General features: G+C 42.5%; 2 protein-coding genes across 4 annotated transcripts; both read left to right on the top strand.

Moving 5' to 3' along the window:
• Positions 1-85: 85 nt before the first annotated feature.
• Positions 86-7318, top strand: LOC143899937 (uncharacterized). Of its 2 annotated transcripts, none has more exons than XM_077410763.1 (3): positions 86-767; positions 2971-3266; positions 4032-7318. In XM_077410763.1, exons 1-3 carry the CDS (start codon positions 318-320, stop codon positions 4186-4188), a joined length of 903 nt encoding a protein of 300 aa, XP_077266889.1. In that variant the 5' UTR covers positions 86-317; the 3' UTR covers positions 4189-7318. The 2 variants fall into 2 exon arrangements, with proteins under 2 accessions (XP_077266889.1, XP_077266896.1); XM_077410770.1 differs by lacking the exon at positions 4032-7318 and adding an exon at positions 3396-3526.
• LOC143899974 (uncharacterized) lies at positions 4114-17080 on the top strand. 2 transcript variants are annotated; one of them, XM_077410846.1, is made up of 4 exons: positions 4114-4242; positions 12695-12885; positions 14396-14512; positions 16255-17080. In XM_077410846.1, the coding sequence occupies exons 2-4, from the start codon at positions 12713-12715 to the stop codon at positions 16418-16420; spliced, it is 456 nt and encodes a 151-aa protein (XP_077266972.1). In that variant the 5' UTR covers positions 4114-4242; positions 12695-12712; the 3' UTR covers positions 16421-17080. The 2 variants fall into 2 exon arrangements, with proteins under 2 accessions (XP_077266972.1, XP_077266964.1); XM_077410838.1 differs by lacking the exon at positions 4114-4242 and adding an exon at positions 7411-11895.
• Positions 17081-18501: the final 1421 nt, after the last annotated feature.

Genomic DNA, 18501 nt, shown 5'->3' with positions numbered 1-18501 from the left:
ATGCACGCGATATCGAGATGTGGCAAGCACACGCATTTGCTCTTTCGTATATTACACCATTTCGCGTTACGACGAGACATTTAATTCGCGTGACATGACAGAGGTGCGAAGAGGTCTCATCATGACGTAACTTTTAGCAGTGTACCGACACGACGCGGTCCGCAAACTTAACTTATTAACGGAGACGCGTTACACGCAATTTCGTGATCCCGGCGTGTTGTATAATCGCGCCGTCGCCGCGTCGCCGCGCTGATTTCAAATATTTGTCCGAACCGCGTCTGGATGTGATACGAAACGCGTTACCTAGACCGCTCGTTATGCACGCGTTGTCAGTGGGTATTGCATCCGCGTCGTATCGCATAAACGACGTTATAATACGAACGGCTCGAGCCACGAAACCTCGTCGCTGGCAATTCGCCGGCAACTCCCGGGAAACCGGCCCGGCCGCAAACATTTGCGCTGGGGGGTTGTTTAACGGTCCCGGCGACAACACAACGAAAACGATATGCCTCCGAAACCAATCCGGTCTTCGCTGCCTTCGAAGTTCGACGTCGCTTAATCGGACGCCGGGGAATCCCACGTGTCACGTTGCCACCGTGCTCCAGAAAATGATCGGCTCGATTGTTCTTGCTCTCCTCCTATTCTGTCAATCGATCAACAACGGGAGATGCCTGCGGGCGAACGGCACTCACGACGAAATCTCAGAGGCAGCGCGGCGACACAGGCTGAGACGGAGCCTCACGTTTCCGGATCCGTCGATGCTTCTGGTATGTAATTGGTTGATCGACGAAATTGTCGCTCATGAATTTGACACGCTAATTGTTGATTGCTCACCGAGAATGTCACGTATAATTTAACAGTCACGCATGCACGAAACTTTATTATTATTATTAAAGAAAGAAAATGATCAAATAATATTACATAATATATATAATGTACGATATTAAAATAAATTTATATTCCATGACAGTTTATTGCGACAGATCGGTGCGTTTCGTTATTCGGATAATTAAAACTACCGTCGGGACCGTGCGTGTCCGAAAATGAATGTACACGGCCGTTTTCACGCACGCCATCCTTCGTCGCGTCCGTCCAATTTTCCGAACAGCGTGTTTCCCACAAACACCACCGCGACCGGTTCCTAGCATTCCCGGACCTTTCGAACGAACGAACGAACGAACGAACGCGAACGACGCAAAGAAAATCGAGCAGGGAAAATCGTGACGGGCGTATTTTTGGCGGTTTTTCTCGGCGACACTGGGGGTAATTATTTGCCTCGCGCGCGTTGACATCGACGGAGAATTATTTGACGGTCGTGCTCCGATACTCCGGCGCGATACTACAACGCGCCGATCTTTCGTGGTCCATTCAATTTCCATGACAGCTGACGCCCGACTGGGGGACGGAAGGGTCCGCGCGGACATGGGATCGCACATATGTACAGGATGTTGCCGGTACATCGGTCCTCGCGGACGCGGCACACATGCCGGCGCGCGTATATGAATTTCGATAAAACCGCGAGAATTTCCACGGGAGGACCGTACCTCGGCGTGACGCCGCGTCTGGAAAGGACAGTTTAACGAGATTCAGCCCGGGCTTCGTACATCGAATCTGTGCGGAAAACGTTTTTTTTTCCTTATACACGTCATGTCGCCGAGGCCGTTGGGCGAACGAAATCGATACATTCCACGAGCCGGTGATATTAGATCACTGGTTGGTCTCGTGGTATGCGAGCGGCAGTGCGAGGCGACGTTCATTACTTGCTGCATTACTAATTGAAGGCACGGTCGGATCGACGACTTAAGTCGGAAAATAGAATTCGATGAATATATTACATTCTAGATTTCGATGCGGCGAGCATATATTCTTGCGCATTATTATTGAAAGCGAAAAGAATGCTATAACGTTTGACCGGGATTAACTAGTTTCTACCGTAGTCTTGGCAAATAGTTCTTGTACTTCTAAAAAAAAAATGTGTGTATAATATTTTAAATCTATTATATTTCGTTTAAAATAGAAGGGCGTGCCACAACTTATTGTTAGAACCACGACAAGTTTGAATCTGTTACTGATATGGCGGAGAGAAAGAAAGAAAATAAACGCGATAATTTTCTCAAAGCTTGAATTAAATTAAATATTTTGAACGCAAAGGGAGAAGCCTTCGTCGGCGCGAGACACCCGCGTCGGAATTACGCTCGTACGATACGCTCGCAATCAATTATTCGCGCATAATGTCGAGTCCGGGCGCGCATTTGTTTGCCCCGGGGGAGAGGCGTGGGAGAAAGAATTATTGCGTGTCGGCTCCTTTTTTCTTCGGCGTGCATTTTCCACCTCCTTCCACCTACCCCTTCCGGGCGAGGCCGTAGCACCCAGGTACCTCGGTGGCGGAACGATTCTACGCGGAAATTTGCGGTTTTATCGGAAATTCATACGAGGGGCGGTCCGTGCGAGCCCGGGCGCGGAAATTGGACGAACTTCGTACGATCCACGGAATTTGGAATCCACGACGTGCCGCCGCGTTCGTCGCGATTCATCCTCATCGTGTGTACAATGCCGTATGCGCATCGCTGTACAACACCGCTGGCGAGAATAATTAAACGCGCGCGACGCTCGTATTATTTTTTTGATGCGGCGGGACTGGCGATAATCAGCACATTGAACGACGCGATAATCGCGTTATTATCTAATAGAGTTATCGATTTGGGACAAAACTTGTAATCGAGAAGCACAAAAGCGTAAATCAAAAGTTATCCCTTTGGATATATTTATATAGCTAATAAGAAAGAAACAAAATTCCGAAATAGATTTTTTTTTTAACTCTTAGATGGATTTGATTTTTGACGATAACGCGATAACAACTTGAAACATCGCGATGCGGGGGATATACAGCGATGTGGAAATAATTTCCCGTTCTGGTGAAAGCATCATTATATTCTCAGCTTCAATGCCATGCACTTTCTGCTTTCGCAGCTGATCTTGGGGCTCGGTACTCCGTTGCAGCTGGATCGCGAGAGCGTAATTGTGGGCGTGTTTGCGAAAATGCAGTACGCCATGCCGACCAACGCCACGGATTTCACGGAGCCGGGAGTGTATTACACGAGAGCCAGCAAAAGCAGGTGGAGCTTTTACAGGATGTTCGAAAAGGTGGCGACCTTGTACGGTTTTGGTGGCAAAGAGTGTTTACTCAAGGCCATTTGCGAAGTCGCTTACGTCCCATTCGACGTGCATCACGGTTTGCTGGGACAATTGGTGCAGACGTTTCTTAGGTAAATGAATTACCTGCTATTTGGGAAAATTGACACACTTAAATATCGCGTATAGCGTGCGCGAAACGCAAATCTTTCTTTCAGATAAGTAAAAAGAAATTAATATATGATAATGAAAATTATGTACAGGTGCAAAGAAGAAAATAAATCGGGATATTGTAATTAAATAGAGACGTCTCTCTCCTTGAAATTTACGTGCTTTAAAATTGTATTGATGTTAACTTTTTTTCTAATTGATAAATGGTTTTGTCGAACTTCAATAACACGATATTAACTAATCGTTTTGGTCTGAATTTTTACTGAGACTACATCGACTCGTTCGAAGATACGCCACTAAAGTTGTCCGATGTGTTAATATTACGATGTATCCCATATATATTTTCTCGGCGACCTCCGCTTATGTGAAAGAATGTCTCTATTATCGTTAATCGTTGGAAGCCAGGCTTCGCCGGTGAGAAATATCAATTAACCGTGCCGCAATAAAACGTCGGCCACGCGTAACGTCAATTACACGCAAACATAATGTCACTGCGGAGACGCGCGCGCGATGACGGTATTTAATAAATATCGCATCGAGCACACGCCGGGATTTTTCGATAAATCGTACTTATCCGCGTATCCGCGGCTCGCCGATATTTTCGTTTTGTTCCGTTCGGCAGCCGTTTCCCGAGTAACGCCGGTACCGAACACGGCCGTTTCTCACAGCGCGGCAGGCACACACGTATACGTTACGCACGTGTATGCGAAAATACTATGGGATTCCAGGCCCTCCAGCACCCGGGAAGAGTACGACGAGTACGGGGATCGGGAATATCGGGCGGCTGAACGGCTGGGCGAGCAGGCGGAGGGCGCAGGCTGCCACGCCCTTTATCCGGAATGCCGCAGAAGTGTGCTCGACGTGTTTTCCACGTTGACCACGTGACGAGACCGCGGATGGAAATTTCGACGGTGTGGCCGGAGCTGCGTCGGAGCGGAGGTACGGACGAAACTCGGGAGATCGCTGATGGAAATATCGGAGATCGCCGAACGACGTCGTTGAGACGCCAGGATCGAAAGTTTGGAAGCTGGACGCGTTTTGCCGGGAACATGATTTCCGAAGTACGCACGTATCACACACGAAGCATCCCTCTTGAAATTTCCTATAGGCGAGGCGATCGTGATTACTTAGAATTGTATGTCCTCTTTTTACATAAACGCAGGGAGCTGCGAGATATTCCACTTATAACAGCTCGCGCCGTTCGGTTTGCACGTACACGGAAAGAGCATGCACTGCATACATTTGTCAATTACAAAATTGTATTCCGACAGTACCGATTCTCGCGCACGAAAGCGAGAGATTTCTTGCGAATAATCCATCTCCGCTCTCGATGTTTCGTCGTTTCGGTGATGTAAGGAGGTCGTGAAAGCGTTTTCCTACGCTTCCCCCGTTTCCCCCATTGATGGCATTCCTCTCCTTTTCCCTGATTCGGAGTTTCATCTTCCTAAAAGTGCGCGTAAGAAACACGGGAGTTTCGGGCGGGTGGAATGCCGGCATTCGATATTAAAGAATCCCCGGCATTCGCGGAGGATCGGGCCTCCCTCGTGAAGTTTATCGCGGTTTTTCCGTTACTTCGGCGCATTCCCGTATAATCAGCCGAAAGAAAAGTCGAAAGTTTTCACGGGCCGACTATCGCGATTTCTTTATGTTCCTTCGGAGCTGCGAGGTAAGATTATTTACTTTGCCCGGCGTTTTATTCTCTTAATTGTACGAAAACTGAATCCTCGAGTGAAAGAGATGGAAGAAAGAATAGCTTCAATCGCTAGATTGAAAGTTTTTTAAATGTATAATTTGCATCAGAAAATATTGAAGCTTACGAAAGCGCGTGTGTCAGTCTTTTTATATTTCATAAGTCAATTTACGTGATGAGCTATTTGGTTACATGCACTATTAATATATGTTATATATTTGCACGCACACACATACATATGCAATTCCCTTAATAATGCGTATTGCAACCGCATTCGCATCTATATGTGGTGTATGCGGTTGCCAGTTAATTATTAGATAATAGACGTACCATAGTTAATTATGAATAGATATTAGTTTGGCCAGGGCAAGCAAATTTAGCTCTTTCCGAACAACGTAAGTGTTCGAAACACGTTGACTTTCGGATTACGGAGTGTCCTAAAGGATATGCCCTCGGTACCTTCAGATTAATCTGAAGAGAACAAGGATGTAAGTCTAAAAATTTAATTACTCCGAAGCTTTTTTAAATCTTAAATGTGCAATTTAGTATTACAAAATATAATGATTATTTTTTTAATATATATCGTAAGAAAATTAATAAGATTCTTTGCCCTCGTATATTTTTCAGATATAAACAATATTTCTTGAGCTATTCTTTGCGCATCTCGTGTCCAGAAAGAAAGAAGAAACAAATTTTCTTTGCTCGCCATTTATGTTACCAGATATGCCCTTTTTATTGTGTTACCGAAAACACAGCTTTAATCACGATGGATTTGTAGCGCGACCTCTTATTTATATTTCAGGTGACATCGTCGCAATAAACCTCGAGACTTTCTTTACGTTAATCGTTAACGTTCTCCCATCAGGTGGTCCGGGATATTGCAATCAAGGGACCGGGGTCCCGGGTTTGCGCAGAGCACACTGGAAAAGCGCTTTAACATTTTACAGCGCGAAACGATTTCTTTCCCATAATATTTTATTATGTCGCACCGGTCCGCGCGCGCCCGCCCGCTCGCCACATTGTGAGATGCTCATTTCCTTGGAGCTTCGTAAACACACGTTTTTACGCGCCGTTTTGCGCCAGGAACGCTAAACGAGCGCGTTTTTCTCGTATTTTCACAAACCGCGAATTTGTTTCGCGGCTTGCATAGCTCACTTCTATATGTTTACTCCGAAATTCTCTCGAGTTTGCGCGGTGTCCACAGCCGGAAAAGCTAAATTTGATGAGAAAAGTTTGTTTTCTTAGGAGGCGGAGGGTGCGCGGAGAGTTTTTGACTAATGGTCGGCGATGCATCTCTGCTCGCTGCTCTGCTCGCTTGACAATATACATATATGTGCATGTGTTTTAATATAAATTAAAATTTAATATCTTTTGTCAACAAAAGGTCAACAAAAAAGCTAGGCAATATTAATTACACACTGCAATAAATTTGCAATTAGAACCGTCATAATCAAATACATTTTAAAATTTAAACTGTAAGTTACGGGCAATCAACAGCGATCCATATAATTATTATTGAATAATTTATTGTGTATTAATTATAATTTCACACTGACTGTATTTGATATAATTAGTCGTCGATTAGTTAGGAATTGTAAATATATAGTAATAAGTAACGAACTGATCGTACAATTAGTTTTCTAAAGAAATTCTATGCGTGCGAGAGAAAGAGGGAGGGGTATTTTTACTTTCTCTATTGACAGGGGAACGACGCTACGAATTTATACCTTCCTTTTGAATTGTCGGTACATTTAGCTTCCCCTCGTCGAATTTTTGGCGTCTTTACGAGGTACCGCGACATTTTCGTGCTTCTCACTCGACAGGGTATGCATGTGTCTGTAGCGGTCGTAGTGAATAGAAACGATTTACTGCCGCGATATCCGTTGTCTGACGCCAATATTGCCCTCTCCCCGTCCCACCCCGGCAGGAAGTATTACCTGACATTGGGTGGAGATTGCAAGTTGGCTTGTCGGCAAAAGTATTTGCATGGATATGATGGTATCATTCGATTCGCCTGACTGACAGCTGGAGATACTCGTTGGTATACGGGCAGAGTGTAGACGGGCGAATTGCCATCATCGCTTGTAACTGCACATGTCGACGCTTGTTGAACGAAAGCCAAGGACCCGTTAAAACAACCAGGTTTATTTAAATTAGACTTGTGACATGGCAATAGTCCATTTAGGCATTCTGTGTGTCTCAACATTCATTTCTGCTTTAACAAATCTAACATTTTTAAAAACTTGCCTGTTATATAATATTAATATTATAAATCGCGACGTTCGCTAGAGTAGCTTTAATAAAGCAAACCACTGCAGTGACTTATTCCAAACCGTTTCGCCCTCCTTTACTCAACTTTGCTTTTAAGCTTAGCTATCAAACCTACCAAGCATTAGATCGGCCATATAAATTAATCGTCGCGCACCCAATGCTGTTCTATTCTCAGCGTCCTTTTCATCGTTTTATCCTCGAATATTCTCTACCGATGTCGGGAATCTATTGAGAGAAAGAGAGAAAGAGAGAAAAAAGAGAAAGAGCTGAAACCTCAAGTCTTCTTCGCTTCGGCTATCGTCCGGACCATTTGCAGGCGACCTCGCGACCTTTCGCGAAGAATCAGTTTCAGACGTGAGAGGTAGAAAAGAGGGAGATAAGCCGTGACATCTCTTACGCTCACGTAGCTGCGCAAACAAATGTTAATATGCAATAATGTGAAATAATGATACGTGCAGGCGTATACTTCGTTCGTATTGGTTATGAAAACTGGCGATCCGTTTCCGTCGTACATGCGGAGCAAATTGACTTTACTTGCCGGAATTGAAATTGCATTTTCAACAGCCGGAAGCGGAGGCAAAGAGCTAAATGGCACCGCGTTACACCGTGACGGTTGTCAACGGTGAACGTCGGCGGAGAGACTGCAATGTTTGTTCATCGTGGGACGGCGTGATATCTTATTTACCACGAAACGTTATTTGTCGAAACGAAATGTCATCCACTTAAAGACGTCCGCATCGAGAGTGCCCTCGCTGAGGATTTTATGTAAAAGCTATTGACATATGGTTGCGAAATCTTCGGCAATCTCGATCGTCGATAAGTAAATCGCTTATACAAAGTTAAAGAAAGAAAGAGTTCGGAAGCTCAAAGGTGTATTATTCGAGCAATTTGAAGTCGATTTTATCTCAGCGAAAATGTCGAGACCTTTTCAGACATTTTCATTTTCAAGAGTTACGAGTGATTGCAAACAATTATTTCTCGTAAATTAGTTTGATGATCGATACCGACAAAAATTGACAAAATAAATTAGAAAGATAGATGGGGGAGGGAGATAAATGATATATATATCACATTTATAATATTGGAAAAATACTTTACGCGGTTAATTGATAGTCGATATCCAATAGTATACGATCCAATATTGGAGGGATTCCTAATTTATTTATCCACGAACGAGAATAATAAATCATCTTATTACTAAATTGATAGTGTACTGCAAAATTTTATCAATGATCAATTATTTTTTATTCGCTGAATAACGTCCGACCGCCGGAGATAAATACAAAAATTTTAAATCAATACAATACAATCTCTTTCTCTTTTTTTTCTTTTATTGTTGCCATTATTCGTTAAATAACAAAATGAAGATAAATAGTAGTTATAATAAAAAAAACCCAGTATCTGAATCCGCATTTATTACTCATAATCTCTATTGAAAACTCACTATTTTTATCACAATAGGTCGAATATTTTAAATTTTATTTTGTATCTAATTTTGTGCACGTTGTGCTGCATATTTAAAAGTATTTAATAAATTTATTATATGCGCGGCTATATATATATATAGAGAGAACGGCCGATCTTAAGTGAAATTATGTCTCTCATTGTCAGTTTGAGTTTATCAAAAGGCAGCTAACGCAAGTTGTTCTCTTTCTTTCAAACGGTATATCATCTTTTGCGAAATCAATTATTAGAGAGAATTCAGCTGGCCGTGCAATCCTCGTTTCCGTCGCGTCTCTCCGTCGGTGGCGGTGGTGCAGGAAGCGAACGAATAAAGGGATATTGCTTATCCCTTTTACTCGGTTAACTTTCCCCCGTCCTTTTGTCCGGCGCGGCGCGGCGCGGCGCGGCGGTCCGTTATACAGACAGGCGCGAGGCGGTGCGGAATGTATATTGCGCCTTTTTCGCGTCTACAAAGGGGTTGTTACCGAAACGAAGTTGTTGCATGTCGTCCGCCCAACTCATTTTCAGGGCTTTGCAGATCGCGCGTATGTTACTGCACATGAAAGCGCAAACTAAATGGCGCAGCGCGGCTTATATGCGGTGTACATACAGCAACAGATTAAGTATTATAAAGTGTGTTTGGTTACGAGAAGCCGGATCAAAATAGATAGCTTGTATTTTACAAGCGGCAAATTACAAGTGAAATAACGAGATTCACGTCCCGTGTTATCTCGTATCGTGGCATAACTCGCGACGATGTTTTTCTAAAATTAATATCTGTAAATCTAATTTTATGAAGATCGAATGTCCATAGAGAAGTGTTCCTTTGCATTTTTTATTAATTTTTTTTTCTTTTTGCAGAATATAGGAATTTTTCACTAACAATATAATTGCAAATCATGCAATTATTCAGTCGTGGGAGCGACACATTTGAATATCCTCGGCACAGATTCGCCCAGAATATTCGTGGCATTCTCTCGTGCACGGAGTACTTCACAATTCACGCGACTGTTAGACGACACCGACATTCCGCCGCGCGTGTAAACCATGTTTCATGCCTCGTAGATCTTAACGAATCGCGGCGAGATTACGGCATGGACTAACTACGAATATCCAACTAGTGCGAACATCCGTCGCAATCTGTATAATGGACATCCGTATATGGCGATTGCAGCTGAGATATCCGGGCACTTGCTTTGCGCGCAGCTTGATCCTCAAGTATATGCAATTTGTCTATATGATTTCGTAACTCTCTTAAAAATTCTCTTTCTTAAAAATCAGTGTTCTTTCCTATCAAAATTTAAATAAAATTGAAGAAGAAAAGAAAGAAATATATTCATATATGTATACATATATTCGGTAAGAAAATTGCATAATCGCATATACATAAACGTTTTGAAGATATTTTATTTCTTATCTTTGTTCGTGATCGATCGGTCAATGTCTGTAGTTCAGAGATGCTCAACGGCGTGCCGGTACTTACCTATCTTATCTTAGCGACACGATATTAAAATCGACACGGTCTCCGACTTCCGGGGCACAAAGGATGCGGTTGTTATTTCCCGAGTGAGCGTCGATCCGATACAAGTTTCAATTTAACAGTGCATTTCCAATCAACGAGGCTTTTTACCTCTATCTCTACGAGACGTTCCGGCGGGCGCAATTTTCTCGGAGCAGTTTTCTCGGATCAGGAATTTCCGCCGTCATCATTTCCGATTAACGGTACTACGATACGGTCGAATATCTCTTCGTATTACATGTGTCTTATGATTCTCAACAATTCCGCAAGTACATTATTGACGATTGTTGAAACAAAAAAAAATTATCGTTATTGTTAACTATAAAACCTTTGTTCAAAACAGCGACGTTATAAAACTTTCGATTTAATGGCTACAAATTATTAAATCGTTAGCAATCAAGTGACGCGATAGACCGTAAAGCTAATCCCGTTAATGATGTAGAATTGTGGATGCGACATCGGAAACGGGAATTAGAAACACGTGAGGTAAACGTAACGGCTGATGCGGGCGGCCGGACTTTCCAGATGAGATTTTAATTCAACTTTGGCTGTTAATCCGCCGCCGGTACGGAAACGGAATTAATTAAAGCTGCTTAACGGGTAAGACGGGCAATTATTGGATTTACAACGTTATCGCGCTTGCCGGGATTAAACTGATACGCCGATGAATCGTTCGGCGTCGCCGCGCCGGCGCCGGCCCTTCGACGGCCGCCACGTCGGTTTAATGCACGCCTGTGTGCATTGTTCACATAAATCCCCTTTCTTTTTGTGCATCACGTACACGTGCGCCCGCTACGCGTTTCATCGCATAGCGGATTTTCTCCCCTCGTCGCGCACAATGAAAGATCGATTGTCTCTTTTTTGGACGTCAATCGAAATGTTAACTCGTTCCACTTATGGCGTTTGTATACTCTCTTAGGAAGATATATATTTTAGAAGAATATATACATTCTATTTCTCTGTAAGACTTATCTGCGTGTATACGCGAAAAAATAATTTTCGACACGGTAATATACGTATGTATGTACGTGGCGAGTATATCGCTTTTGCGAATATTTAAATAAAATACCTGCTATCTCGCCGCTATCGAATTTTCCTCCGGCTCGTTACTGCGAAAGGTACTACTGTGATACGGTTACCGTGATACAGGTTTCCACTTGAATAATCTCGTAATGTGCGCAACGTTAACGAGATTCCATATAATAGAAGAACGGCTCGTAGCGCGCGCCTCTGTGAAACGGCCGAAGTTTTCGGCCGCTCGTAATTCCGGATCGGGTATACGTTTTGCTGGACGCAAATAGCGGCATGCGCGCGCGCGCGCGCGTTTGCGTTTCGCCCGGCTGCCGAGACTCCAGGAGACTCATTATCGTGTTCCCACGAACTCCGCCGAGTACCGCGATCTCCTGGAACAAGAGAACATTCGCCCACGGTTCGTTGACCGATGATCCGATGGTCGGCGCGAATTACTTGGGCACAGAACGGGGAATGGGTATCGGATATGGTCCGCGACGATGAGCCACGCTTCCCGACGACGCTCCATCGGCGACGACGCTGCAGCACGTTCGCCATGTCGCGGCTGCTTTTCTGGGTATTCTCGACCGTTGGCCTTTGGGCGAATTTTTGGTGTTGCCGAGCGATACTGCTGTACCCCGAGAATACCTTGCTTCAGGTATATCTTCAAAATTTACCGTTAATTTTTATATCTTATCTCGAAAGGAGAATTTATACTGGGTTAACGATTCACTTTTACTTTTATCGCCTCGAGAGAAGTTTCGTATTATTATTTAGAGGCTTGTTACTTTATTAAATGCCGCAGGCACTTTGTAAAAATGCTTTTTATTCAACGTTGTTCTGCAATTATTTTTAGGATAAATAAGATTAAAAAGTTGTAATAGGTTAGAAGCTATATCGTGTTTATAGTATATTTACACATTGAACACTAAAGTTTTGCATATCAATTTGTTTTATGAATGTTTTAGTTTCGCAGATTTTAATAGATGATTAAAAATTCTGCGTCCATATGCCAGCGAAAGAAATAGCGTTTCAATCAAATTTGACCTATCAAAATGATATTTAGCTGTGCATATCGATTAATTGTTGTGAGAGCTTTTAATTTGTTTCCGTGATTCGTTGAACAAAATATCGCTGTTGCCGTATTAAATATTTATTTGCGAGTCGCCAACACGTTAATTAGCAAATCTAGTCCGGATAGATGAATTACTGTCTCTTCTCGAGAAGAAATTTCTCATTTAAACAAAATTTCTCGCACTAATTTTGCTTGAAAAGGAAAAAGATCTTTACGGAATTTAATTATTTTTACGTTGGAATTTTTTAATCCAAGCAATCGTTCAATTTAGAATATCTAAAAGAAAACGTGTAAATGAATTCATTTTCGGATAGTTGGCTCCGTTTGCCTCGCAATTTGAACGCCTTTCTCGAGATGTAATCTCGGAACATTTGCTCGACAGTTTACTGTGGGCATCTCGATGCCGGTGGCGATGACGAAAAGGGGCGGTATCGCCTTCTCCTTGGGATTCCAACTCAACTACGCTCTACCGTGGAACTTGTCGCAGTTCGAACCGACGATAATTCCCGCGAGACACATCAGGGATCTCGATTTGCAGGAAACTTACGTCGCCATTGAGAACCTCTTGGACGAGTAAGTTGCGCTAATCGCTCCCCGTACGTCGACCCTTAAAGAGCCTCGCCGCGAAAATGTACTTTCCTTCGCAGCTTCAGCGGGAAGTTCGAGGAGAAAACGTTCGAAACGTTTTACCCGGTCGCTTGTGTATGCATTAATTAAATTTGTCGAGAGGAGTGACGAAACGAGAGGCGGCCGATAAAACTCCCGGCGGATATATATCAATGGTTTCAATTTGCGCGGCACTTAGCCGTCATCGAGATTGACCGAACGAGCGAGTTGTCGCTCTCTCGTTATTCTCTTTCCGCTATTCTTTTGTTCACTCTCATATACACACGGCTCGGGGAACAAGCGCGCAATTTTACTCGCCGGGTTTGCGCGATGTCCGGACGGTCGAGAGATTTGAATTTGGAATCGGATGAACAAATGTCGCGCATTACCACGCAAAATTGACCGGTGAATCAATAAACACGGTAGACGCGAGAGCAAGTGGGTATGTTTCTAAATAATTAACTCTGAATTTTCTTGCTATTGGTTGTCTCCGATGGCCGCTTGTTGAAATTACATTTCTGCTGAACTACGCGCTAGCTTTCTCTAATTCGCTTTGGGCAAGGCTCCAGAAGTGTTTTATTGTCGATACCGAGATTGTCAAAAATAATTCTCAGTGCCAACATTTTTGAGATCTTGTCACATGTCAAAATTATTTTACGCTTTGTTCATCATGTCAATAATAAAATTTGTTTATCCCATTGTCGGTTTTTTTAAATCATGATTTTATATGCAGATTTAGTCGTCGTAAATTTATTAATAGGGAGATTTATTCCGATTTATTCCCTATTCTTATTGATTTATAGATACCTAAACATGTTCGTCATATTACTCTCTACAGAAGAAAGATTTAAGTTGATTTTAAAGATATTATCATTAGTTATACTATATTAAATTGAAAAAAACATAAAAGTGTACGGCAATTGACGGTCCAGATTGCGCGAAATTCTGCCAATTTTACTTTCGATGACAAAGAGCGTCTCCTTTCGATCTACACCACTCTCCTTCACTCTACGTAAGTGGGAGTTGGCGTCCGCAGAATCAAAGGGCGACAGGGGTAAAGACGGCGACTCGAACATAAATTAATTGGGACATAAGGCAATTACTCCGCTGGGATGCGGGAAAGCGTGCACTGCAGGGGCGTAAGTTACAGGCGAGGAGTTTGCCCCGAGAAATAATATTAATCGTGTGTAATAATAATAAAAAGAAACTTTTTGATCGAGAGAGATAGAGAGTGCAAACGCAGATCGAGATCTGCAGTCTGCAGTCGTGTAAAAAAAATCTAGTGTTTTTACTCTTTCGTTGCTCGTTGCTCGCGAAAGATTTCAATGGCATGTGTCGCTTTGATAAAATTATTTCGACGTAGAATTAGACTAACAAGAAAGAGTCGCGGGGCTGCGAGAAGAAGAAGGAACGCGGCGAACGACCAAAACGTAAAATAACCTGCGCTGCAAAGTAAGATTCGATGTTGACTCTTCAGACACGGCTGGCGAGACGGCAGGCAGTGCCTTTTGAGGACCATCTGCGAGCTCGCGGAAACGCCTCTCCACAGGACCCAGCAGGATATCCTCGGGGAGGTGATCCACCTAATATTAACGTAAGTCAATTCCGACGTTTCCGGCACTCGCGCGCTTTGACTCGTTGCGAACGGGATCGATGTACATCCGCGCACTTTCGGAAACGAGATTTATCACCAGGGGGAAGAGAGTCGTGAGTAATGAATTCCCTTGGAAGTTTATAATGGCTGACAGATTTGTTAAGAATAATGTAGAGAATCCACCGAAGGTATTCGTACGCGAATATACAGCTCGTAAAATGAGAGTTAGCAGCGCAGAAATTTGCATCTCGTTTGTAGCGGATTCTTCTCATCGTGCGTAAAACTAAAGTTGATCTCTTTATAGGCTATGAAGACGTTCGGGTCAAAGAGTTCCACCGAGTTTTATTCTTCTCAACGTACGTCTTCTTTTCCTTTACGGTCTCGCAGTTAATAATCGACTGCAAATGAAATTTAAAGTGATACAATTTTTTTCTTCAATAAAAGAAAATTCAGGTCTATTTTTTTAAAGATAATTTTCAGGAATATTAGCCAGCGATTTAGATTAGGATTTGATATACAGACACGGCAGAATGCGCTTTCCGTTAATTTTCGTGATTCTATCGCTGTGAGTGAAAATGAGATTTATTTTTGCGTGTCCGTGATAGAAAAAACTAGACACGTTCCCCGAGACTATGTCGGTTTCGAATATTGCCGTTCGAGAATGCGTGCGAATAGCGAGGCGAATCCATTGAAACGTGAATAATATACACACGGAGCAGAGCTTACAGATTTGATACGATTGCGTGGCTACACGCGTACATACAGCTGTTTGGACGACCGTAAAATCCGGCCTCATGTTTGGCAGAATCCTAATTGAGCGTCGGTCGAGCAGCAGATGGCTGTTACATCATGTAAAATATTCGCCCGTCCGCCGCGCCGGCTACAAGCCGTCCTGTAACCAGAAGCCACGAAATTTGCTATTCCAAACGCGCCCACGCCCGCGTATGTTCGAAGGAAATTGCGCCCGAGCTAACACCGGCGCGGTAATTACGCGACTAAGTCTAGCGCGTATACATTGAGTTTCCAACAGAAGTGTGTTTTGCCCAGGTTTTCGTCAGGCATATCGCTTTATAGTATTTCTCTCTTGGCGGCTGAGAGGAGACTCCCTCGGAGTCTCGTCTCTCTCTCGAAATAATCGAATGAAACGCGCCGATGCGCTTCGTGCCCGAGAGACTTCGCGGGTGTTACGTATTATATATAAGCTTTCGTTGTCAAGTATATTTCACAAATTAATGCCGACGAGCCATTAATTGCGAAGCATGCAAATTTCCGAGATTTCCAACGAATATCCAAGGTGTCCGTATAGATTCATGGTCGGTCCAATAATTGTTGAGGTACGGGAGGCGAGATAAATTAGGATATTTTACTCTCAAACACATGGCCAGAGATTTATTAAATATTGTACCGAGAGACGGCAGAAATTACAGTTTTAAACATAGTACACGCTAATTACAATATTTATTACATATGCGTTCTTTAAAACGTCGATGAAATTATGTCTCGAAAAAACATGCGATGATCATTAGAATTTCATGTCGAGCTTCCATATTGATCAGAAAATATGTCGATATATAAATACTGTGTATTTCAAACAAAGAGAAAATTAATACCATAACTCTGATTGAGTTGTCCAAACAATGAGCGCTTGAAGTGCAATGTATTGGATAACGTCCGATATGCGGTTGAATAATCTAAAGCTTGACGGGAAGCACGAAACGATTTAATCTGAATCTCCTTCGCAGGCCTACGGAGGACTTGCCGGTAGCAATTAATTCCAGTCACCGGAGCGCCGACAAATTGTATCAGGAAGCCGAACGGCTGGGTAACTCTGGCGGCGATTGCGTCCTAACGTATCCCGATTGCACCGAGTCGCCGTTGGAATCATTTACAGAAATTATATTTTTTTAAGTATAAAATCAAATTGTTGCGAGCCACCTTCGTTCCCTTAAGAATTAGGACACGCTCGAATTTTGTTTACGCGTTTAATTACGCATGCCAATTTTGCAATGTTTATCAGTAAGAATCTTTTTTGACGACGCGGTCTATTTTGACGAGATTGCATTCTCAGAAAACGGATATGAGACGGATGACATACTTTTGTTACGAGATAAATTTGATCTGTGCGTTCGTGCGAATGTGGAATGTGGACGATGTGGGAACTTTCAGTTTGCAAACAGTTACGTATCCCGATCGTTGATAAATAAAGTTGAAAATTGAAAAAAAATGTGCTTTAAATATAGCAGCAACAATTGAGTATTGTTCTTGTTTGCGTGCATGTAACATGTGTCGTTCCATTCTCGTAGATATTTCAGTTTAAGCCGTGAACTTAAAACGAAAAATCTATATAATATAACAGTTTAAAAAATAAAATATTTATAATAAATATAAAATAATAAATGCGATAACTGTGTGCAGGAGCCCTGATATTTTTAAAGTCCCCAACTTTGTATACAATTCCTGCATGTTTATATATCTGTATTTGTGAAGTATATAACATGAAAATTGATATGTAGGTATAATTTGATTAAAATCGCTGGAAAACATGTACACAATTTATTATTTATATTTGAATTAACTATAAATAAAGATGTTTTCACGATTCAAATTCCAGCGAATACATTTTATATATTAGAAAAATACATTATAATATTAATATTTATCTTTTGATAAAAATTTCTTATTTATACATGTATGTGTGTGAACGAACATACTACTTGTAGTTACATATACTACGTTGTACATATGTAAGACGTACTTATTGCTCAAGGAACGACTATGAATAACGTCCATTCGCTCGGTGCGACGATCAAGTGACCGTGTTCTGTCGCAGCCTCGCGAAACGAGGGATGGAGGAGGGTGTTAAGTAAATTTCGCTCTCGGGTCTCGCCGTAAGATAGCTTCAAGAGCGATATATACGACGCTCGATTTCTTCTCTCCTACGTGTCTGCCGAGACTCTTTATCTGGATTCGTAAATACCGCCGGCATCACGTCCCGCTTCGTCCTCACCTTCTCTCGTTCTTCCGCGACCCTCGTTCTTATCCTCCCTTTCCCTTCCGCCCTCTCTCGTGCCCCATATCTTTCGATGTCTCTTCCTTCCGCGTATCTCGCATCGTCGAAAAAATTATACGTATCTGGAAACTTCATGCATGGGCACGAAAACGCCTGCGAGAGAGACGATCCGCGGAGCGGATGGCGATAGCTCCTCCGCTGGACGATGATGGAGCACGCCCAGTCACGCACTTTCGCGTGTCAGCCGCGCACATGTACCGAGTGCCCTAGAATCGGCAGGAAGTGGAGCCATAATGTTATCCCCTGCGAGATTCAAAGCGAGTGTTTGATGTCGAAAACGATTTTTCGAGTTAGTTTGCGGACTATAAGCTTTATGAAGAGATCATATTCTTCAATTAATTTCAAGGGAACTTTAACAAGAGTTTTATTTTAGGCCTAATGCGATACAGACGTATCGCATTGAAAATTGGAAATTTGATAAATAACAATTGCGCGCTCCAAATTTTCGCTAAGGATGAATAATTCTATACGACATTGTGTTTAACACCAACGGAAACGTTTTATTAGTTTTCTGAATGATCTAAATTTATAAAATTTATTTTTATAATTAAGTAATATAAGATAATTTATCCGTAAAGACGTGAGATTTATACTTGTCGTAAAAACGCGAGAACGTTTTCAACGCTCGAGCGAGAACGTAGTTCGACGTTACCTAATTTTGCGTTTATCCTTCGTATTTTCGGAGATCGCGCTGCGTTCCTGGGTGTTAAACACATTGCATTACACTCCTGGGATTAACAATTACACGTGCGATAATAGCATAATGTTACAATAGATATACAATAATGTTACGCGCTTTAGGATTACATGGTTTAATTAATTAAACAATCAACCGTTCCAACCAACGATACGTTACAATTTCCGGGAAAAGGATGGATTGTGCTATACGCACATCCATCTTGCTCGCTATTTTCTGCTG

Source organism: Temnothorax americanus, unplaced genomic scaffold (genome assembly GCF_048541705.1).
Source record: "Temnothorax americanus isolate GAGA-0224 unplaced genomic scaffold, ASM4854170v1 Scaffold10, whole genome shotgun sequence".
Lineage (NCBI taxonomy): Eukaryota > Metazoa > Arthropoda > Insecta > Hymenoptera > Formicidae > Temnothorax > Temnothorax americanus.
This window is presented reverse-complemented; position numbering and strand designations above follow the sequence as displayed.

What these genes read in the sequence shown, in the direction of transcription:
- LOC143899937 (XM_077410763.1), top strand. Translation starts at nt 318, where the DNA reads ATGCACGCGTTGTCAGTGGGTATTGCATCCGCGTCGTATCGCATAAAC. An exon ending in CGGATCCGTCGATGCTTCTG is followed by an intron (nt 768 to 2,970) that starts GTATGTAATTGG and finishes CTGCTTTCGCAG; the next exon opens with CTGATCTTGGGGCTCGGTAC. An exon ending in TTGGTGCAGACGTTTCTTAG is followed by an intron (nt 3,267 to 4,031) that starts GTAAATGAATTA and finishes ATGGGATTCCAG; the next exon opens with GCCCTCCAGCACCCGGGAAG.
- LOC143899974 (XM_077410838.1), top strand. Translation starts at nt 11,668, where the DNA reads ATGATCCGATGGTCGGCGCGAATTACTTGGGCACAGAACGGGGAATGG. An exon ending in CCGAGAATACCTTGCTTCAG is followed by an intron (nt 11,896 to 12,694) that starts GTATATCTTCAA and finishes TTTGCTCGACAG; the next exon opens with TTTACTGTGGGCATCTCGAT. An exon ending in ATTGAGAACCTCTTGGACGA is followed by an intron (nt 12,886 to 14,395) that starts GTAAGTTGCGCT and finishes TTGACTCTTCAG; the next exon opens with ACACGGCTGGCGAGACGGCA.